General features: G+C 36.8%; 1 protein-coding gene across 1 annotated transcript; it reads right to left on the reverse strand.

The window, feature by feature from the left end:
• Nucleotides 1-493: 493 nt before the first annotated feature.
• Nucleotides 494-7,297, reverse strand: LOC104120379 (kinesin-like protein KIN-14N). The gene is made up of 17 exons (XM_009632133.4): nucleotides 6,930-7,297; nucleotides 6,559-6,813; nucleotides 6,326-6,470; nucleotides 5,877-5,986; nucleotides 5,643-5,762; nucleotides 5,354-5,557; nucleotides 4,650-4,859; nucleotides 4,487-4,561; nucleotides 4,204-4,350; nucleotides 3,990-4,128; nucleotides 3,777-3,886; nucleotides 2,138-2,299; nucleotides 1,824-2,023; nucleotides 1,533-1,614; nucleotides 1,325-1,429; nucleotides 1,124-1,228; nucleotides 494-940 (listed from the first exon to the last, which is right to left on the reverse strand). Exons 1-17 carry the CDS (start codon nucleotides 6,981-6,983, stop codon nucleotides 761-763), a joined length of 2,403 nt encoding a protein of 800 aa, XP_009630428.1. The 5' UTR covers nucleotides 6,984-7,297; the 3' UTR covers nucleotides 494-760.
• Nucleotides 7,298-7,858: the final 561 nt, after the last annotated feature.

A 7,858-nucleotide genomic window follows, 5' to 3' on the forward strand; every position in this document is an offset into this window, starting at 1 on the left:
TGCACTTCACCCTGTCATTTCTATCTTCAAGGTTTTAGTCCTTTCTTAAAAAAGATTTAAAATGCTAATGTTGGAACAAATAGTTTCAAGTGAACTTTGTATGTGTGAGAGAGATGCAGGAGATAGTATTTCGGAATTCCACTTATGTTTGATTTATACTGCAAAAGATGTCCGAGAAAACAAATAAAAAAGTGCTTAGTGGCTGAACATCCAATTCAAATTGCTCCTATTTGTTCAATTATTTAGAGGACGTCCAACAAACAAAAGGTGGAAACAATGAAGATAAATTTGTAAACATGAAACACATGTAAATTTCAGAGAAAACGTAAAATATCTCCTCAATTCATATATCTGACGGAAATGCATAAAATGATTCTCATTGACCTCTAATTTATAAATTTGGTGGCTTCACCTTCATGGGAATGATAACGAAAGCGTTTGATCCTGTTCTTGTCAATTATATACTTCAGAAGATGTCCACAATAAAATAGAGTTACAGCAAACGGAGATTAAATTGAAATCAGAAAGTTACAACACTCGGGTAACATCGTGAAAAAAAATCAGGAGATAATGTTGATAGGCAAAAGCCCTTGATATTACAAATACATAGGCAGTATTCTCTCTCCACTATACAAATTGAAGGTGGATTCTGTTAGCGGGTGTGTTTACTTCTGTTAAAATCAAATGCCAATCATATCGAATACAGACCACACACCTTCTAAAGCTAGAACGAGAGTTCTATAAAAATAAGAAGAAAAAATTAGCCAATGCTTAAGCGAGAATCCAATGAACGCATGCTCGTTTGACGCCTTGGGATTCCAATCTCACAAGCATTCACTCTTGCTGCAAATCGGAGTGAACACAGGGACTCGCCAGTAGAAGAAGGATCCGGTGCGACATTGACAAACATCAATGTCTTCGAGTCACCACCTAGACAAGGCTGATTAAACATGCAACAGTCAGAAATAATCTATCAACAATCTGCAGCTGAACTGAATAGGGCACATTCCACCTATTCATCTTTTGGAAACAGATGCAACAGCGCATTGATTCTACCTTAGAGCTCAAATAAATCAGATGGAAGGCCATTCTTCATTTTAAATTGGAGCTAAAGCAATTTTACCTGGAGAAGATATGTAAGCTTTGAGTTCCTAAATGGCACATGCTCCTCTTTCTTTGCAAGAGCAAATATAACATCACTTAAAGACGATAGACTCTTGTTGATAGCCTGAATGAAAATCATAGAAAGTAGAGAATTGGTTAACATAAATTTCTACTATCAAAACTGGAAGTTCTAGAAAAGAGAAAAAGTTGAATCAAATACCTGAGTTTCTTTCAACCTATCTCCAGTAGACCCACTCTTGGACAGACGCTCACTACCAGCAAGATCAATCAAGTTGAGTACACCTTGTACTTGCTGCTCTGTGCTCTACACATGAATATGACACTATTAGTCAATATAAAAATCTAGTCCTGAAATAGGCATTCCAAATCGCATGATATAGACAATACTTTGAGATGAATGTTCTCACCTCATTAACACCGGAAATTCTCAAAGTGAAAACAAAATGACTTCTTGAAGAATTCTCGTTCATCTGAGTCTTGCCAACAGACCTACATAACACGCAAATTCAGTAAAGCAACGTTTCACAAAACACTTCTGAGTCCAAAATACAGGAAATAAAAGCTCCTCACTAGTTAACCCCAAATATCAAATATAAGTATAGAACTAAACAGCCTATTTTATGCAAAGGCTGATGACAGATACAAAACTGATTTTAGAAAATAGATGCTGAGGAAAAAGAGAAGATATATTTTCATACCTGCTTTGTGCAGCCCGCCTTAGAAGAGAAGAAACCTTGCTACTACTATGAACATCTACAATTGTCAGGTCAGAGACATGGGTATTGCCATTTACATCATGTTTGATTGTATATTGCTTTCCGCCGTTTTCTGGTCTGGAAGCATCAAAACCTGACAAAAGGTCCCGAATTGTCTCGTTGTATATTTCAAGCATAGAAACCTAAAACATAATATGGAAGACAATATCAGAAAAGAGAAACAAATAGTGGGAAAAACGATATCAGAAAGAGAAACAGACTAAGTAAATAGATCAAGAAGAGTTAAAATTTCTCACCTGCATTTCATATTTCCACCCTTGTGCTTGAAGAGACAGTCGGGTCTCAAATACCTGTTCTAAGGTGCGGGGTATTAGTCCTTTATTCTCTGGACTTTCTGGGTTGCCCATCATTGTATGTGTCTTGCCAGAACCAGTCTGACCATAAGCAAATATACAGACCTGAAGAAAAAAAACAGGGCATTCAGCTAGTGGATCAGTTTTTCTTTGCTTATGAATTGAATGATTTCACATATCTAAAGGAAATAAATCTTTTCATCCCTCCATTTCATTTTATAAGGGGGGAAAAACAAGACTCACATTCAAAAGTTTCCTTAGTACTTGCACATGCCATGACATTTTTATGGCCATATTCATTGACAGTAAAATTAGAAGTTTAAAGTTAGAGTTTCAAATATAGAAGGCCGGATAGCTTATAGACACTTGTTGTTGCACTAGATTGTGCTCCCCCCCCCACCCACTCACTTTGACCCTGTGTTACCCTCACTTGCTCGGATGTGGATAACACATCAGTATCCACATCAGATAAGAATATGCCACATCATTATTTTCTTTACGAAAATTACTTCTAATAAAATCTTTACTACCGGAAAGTTGGAAACAGCCAGTAGACCTCTCTCACAGTAATTACTACCGGAAACAACCAGTAAACCATCATCTTCATTCCTCCATCACTATATGTGATCTTGCTGGAGTTCGAATTTTCGTCAGAGTTGAAAACCTTAACAACAAGATCGGAGTACTACCAGAAAGGAAGCTTCACCAGAACTCTCCATCGGCGGCGTTCTATCAGCAAGCAAACAATGTACCGGTGTCTCAAAAATATTCCAAACCCAGCCCATATTCTCTTTCCTCAACACCTCGATCTTCACCCCACAGAACCACCACTCGTTTCCCCATTTTCAAGGCCTTCACCACTCTGAAAAGGCAGAAACTCATTTCAGCAACACAACTCGCTGCACAGCCACCATTATACATTCATTCCCGTCCTCCAGTTTTTCCCATCACCTTCAGCCTTCACCTCTATTTCTTCCACTACCTAAAGGAGAGAGATGGTCATGTGAAGACACCATTTTCACAGTGGTTCACAAACAAGAAAGGGAAAGGACAGAAAGAAGAAGAAAATGGGGGCGGAGGCGTGGGGGTGGGGAATTTGTTTAAGGATACATAATTTTTAATCTTTTTTCTTTTTCTTTTGATTAATCTTTTATTTTAATATGTTTCAAGTAAAATCATTGCATTCACTCTCTTTTAAAAGCATGTAACCATGCACTTTACCAAACTCATCAAAACAAAGGCCACATAAGCTTGGCCAGGCCAACGGTTAGAGGGATTTAAAACACTAGTTTTAACCAAGTTCAGGTGTCTTAGTGAAATTCGGTGGAATTGGAGGGCCGAGAACGCAATCTCATGCAACTACATGTGTTTATTTTAACTATTTGACCGATATAGAAAGGTGCTATTCTTTTCGGAACAAACAAAAGGAAATAGTGCCATATAAAATGAATAGAGGGAGTAGCATTTTGCACATAGAACACTAATGACCAGAAAACCACTATAGCAAAACCTAAACTGTTTTTCCTATAAACACATGGGAATACTGAATTGCAGTCATGCACAAAGTTTAAAAATATATTACCTTATAACCGTCAAGAGCACTTTGTACAAGCTGGGATATCTCAACAAAGACATCTTGTTGTGAAGCCTCGGGCGTGAAAACTTTGTCAAATGTGAAGGAATGCTTTTGCCCTTGAGTAATAGAAATATCAAATCAACTTTCACAGATATTAAAGCGCAGTTAAAGGAAATACAAATATTATCTGCTTCAATGTGATAGAAAAAAAATACTGACCATTTTGTGCCACGTCAATCCCTCTCCCTTGTGCTTCCATTGAGGTAGGAAAAGAGATGACATTGGCTTCTGCACTAACACAGTCTTCAGATAATAAAGGTCTCACTCTACAGAAAACCCGTATGTTGCCTTTCAATTCCTGCATTAGAAAGATTCGTAAGTGAACCATAGGTGAACTTTTAGGATAGTTGCATATCATGTGTGCGAAATTTACCAGTATAGTATTGTGCAATTTTTTGCGAAGTTTCTCCCCTTCTACAACTTTTGTTTCTGCATCAGCAAGACGCTGGCGCAAATCAAAGATCATTTTCTTCTGCTCCTCATATTCTGTTTTTGTTTCAAGCGCTGACATGTCGGACATCTGACAAAGTGGTAAAATATTAAGAGGAATGTCATTTAAAGCTTATGAGGTATAATGGACTGTAGAAATCCCAGAAAGGAAAATGAATCTCAATATGCAGAGAGAAAGTATGTTTTCATGCCAAATTGTAACACACCTGTAACCTCTTCTCCGCAAAAGTAAGTTTTTCTTGCAGTCTGATTATTTGTTCAGATTGAGACAGACATCGTGCCTAAGGAAAAAAATCGAGAAAGATGGCTATTTACTACAAATAAATATTGCTATGAGATGTTCAGACATATAAATACAACCAGACGGACCTCCAGTTCGTTTGCCCTTACTGTCATGTTCTCTAACTCAGCAACAGATTTCCCGGTACATTCCTTACATTTTAGTAATTCAGCATTTAGAACCTGGACTTGACACAACTGTTGATCACGATCATCCCTCATCTTTTGTAAATCTGCCCGCAAACATCCAACTTCATTTGCTAATGTTTCTTTTTGTTTCACAGCCTCATCTTGAACAGCCTTTGAAGTCAGAAAGGAAAAATAAGAATACGACTCAATAGATAATAAACAGTTCCCATTCTTCAGTTTACACAGCCTATCAGTCCAGATATGAAGCAATAAGCCATGAAAGTAGGGGTGAAGTTAGACATCTAAAGGCATCAAACAAGCCAAGCAAATACTGCCTTGGAGAAAAACACCATACCAAGAAAAACCTATAAATCATAAACATCATCTAGAAATTTGACTAGTTCCCATATTGCCATCAAATTTAGGTACCCGACCATACAGTTAGTTGTTGGTACGGGTTGCAGAAAGCAACAAACTAAGCTTCAAGCAAAAGAAAGTAGTTTAAAAATCCAGAAATGAAGTGGCATTTCAGATTGATACAGAGTAAAGTTACTTCACTATTTGCTCGATCTATAAGTGCTCAAAAAGCGGAGATAGAAAAACAAGCTGCATAGATGTTGCTAACAACAGCAAAAAGAAAACAAAAATGAAAATCTAAAACTTACTCGAGAAGAAGAGAGCTGTTCCTGCAAAGAAGTATAATGCCCCCTAAGGGTGCTGAGATTTTCAACAACTGCAGCTTTCTCCTTCTCCACACGCTTCAATGTTTCATTTGTTGAAGCAAGTTCAGACTGGAGCTTACTGTTGTACTGCTGTAAACTTGTATTGTACTCCTGTAACCGCTTGTACATTTCATTTAGTGATTGAATCTGCAGATATTAAGCACGATGAAAGTTCAACAGAGCAATTCACAACTATAATCGAGCCAAAACAATACCTTGTACAACTCCTTACCTTTTGATTCGCACTTGAATTGTCTTGTTGAGATCTCTTGAGCTCTTCAGAAACTGAAGCTTGCAGTTTCTCTGCTGCATCTCTAGCCTCTTTCTCCCTACTAAAAGAATCCATCGCTTCCTGATCAAATTGTTAAGCAATTCAGAGACAAAGTTATATTTTATATGCTACAGGGCAAAGCTCCAACAAAGATCCCAAGTTAAAGAAACATGATTTTTGCCCTGCCAGTCCTACCAATTTGGCTGACTCCTCTTTTGCACACTTATCTTGCAGAGCTTCAATAGTTTTCCTCAACTCCATTATGATTGAGTTCAATTCTTCCTCTTTGGCTTTCATAAGCATCTCTAACAAAACGCAAAAGAGCTAATGTAAGTCAGTAATTCATTGTAGTAGTGGTGGAGCGAGAAATTTATACAAGGGGAATCATAAAGACATTACAATGTCACACCTAGAATTTGAACCTTGATCAAAAGCAATTTTTGAACCCCTTCGCCACTACGCTAAAACTTTTCTTAATATCAAGGGGATTCAACATTCATTAATTTAAACAATAAAGACTTATTTTTTCTCTATTTGAACATATAATTTTTCGACCTAGGGGATTCAACTGAACCCCCTTATTCTAGCCTAGCTCCACCCATACATTGAACAGCATTAACATATACAAGAGGAACACATCATACCCATCTCATTGCATTTCTTTTGTGCCGAGTCTAACAAGGTTGTAAGCGATGCCTGTTGTGTGACATGGTTCTCTTCAAGCTGCTGGAACCACTTAATGCATAGCTTAAGTCTTCTTATGTATTCTGACATGAGATCGCACTTTTCCTAATAGGAACAATAGAAATTAACACATCAATAAACATGATAAATCTATTTTAATATTTGTCTAATTAATTAATTCAACATATCACACCTTAGTGTTAAACTTGTTCTTAGTTTTCAATTTCTCAGCGAGTAAAGCTTCAACATCCTCTTTAGAAAACTCAAAGGCAGGGCTATCTGAACCGGCAGTACTTGGCGGTCCACTAGTTGGAGCCAGATCTGGTTGAGCCACTGCATTCACCACTGCAAATGCTTGCCTAGTTGGTCTACCAGCGGTCACCGGCATTCTCGGAATCGCAATTTTTCTCTTCTTATCTACTGATATTTCATCTGTTGCGTACTTACTCTGCAAAACCCAAAAATTTGGGAACATAAAACCGAAAAGTCAAACGCAAAATATATGTAACTGGAAACTATACAAGCAGAGGAGAATAGAGTGTTGAAAGTAAAAGCTTTGCTTACATTGGAAGGGCTAGAAGGAATTGGGGCTTTGTTCTGGTTCCTAGGAGGAGCCATTTTGAAAAAAAAAATTGTAATTACGAAATGGTAAGTAATGAGAAAGAGAGAGAGAAGTTAAAATCAGAGGATTTGATTTTGGGGGTGTGGGACTGTGGGTCCGTGGATTGTAATCGAAGCTACCAATACACTATCACTACCGTTGCTTTGAATTGCAGTAAACTGAGAAAGACACACAGTGATGAATTTAGAAAAAAGATTAGAGCAAGAAAAATATTATACTCCAATTGAAGAAGAGAAACATCATCTTGTCTCTCCCCCTCTGCAACCCTAATTGGTAATTTGGTCTGTTTGAATCGACGGAAGTCAAGGATAAAACGACGTAGTGTCGAAGAGCGTACGCTGGGGACTGAGGAGTATTTGAATTTTTTTGAAATGGGAGCAGGCGCTAGGGGACTTTTCCATTCGTTGAAATATTCACTACCAATTATACCCCTAACGGTCCATTTAATATCATTACTTGGACCCTTTTTTTACTGTTTTATTTTGTTTTGTAACTCCAACTTTCATTTGAAAATATCAATTTCATGACTCATTACAAATATTAATTGTATGATCTTTTCACAAGAGTTCAGTAAAAAATAATACAAAATAATAGTAAAACAAATGAGATTTTTATATGGTCATTTTCTTCTAAAGGAGATCATTTCTTCCCATTATATTTTGTTACAATTTTCTATTAATCTGTTTTAAAAAAATATAATTATATAATTAAAAATAATATAATTTTAATTTTTTTATTTTAACTGGAGTGTCGATATTTTATAGACACAAAAATTTAATTGACATTTAAAGCCAGAGACGGAGCTAGAACACAAGTTACGGGTTCGATCGAACCAATAGTTTTAATCCAAATCTTATATTTGTTTTAAAAA

This window comes from Nicotiana tomentosiformis, chromosome 7 (assembly GCF_000390325.3).
Source record: "Nicotiana tomentosiformis chromosome 7, ASM39032v3, whole genome shotgun sequence".
NCBI classification, from domain to species: Eukaryota; Viridiplantae; Streptophyta; class Magnoliopsida; order Solanales; family Solanaceae; genus Nicotiana; species Nicotiana tomentosiformis.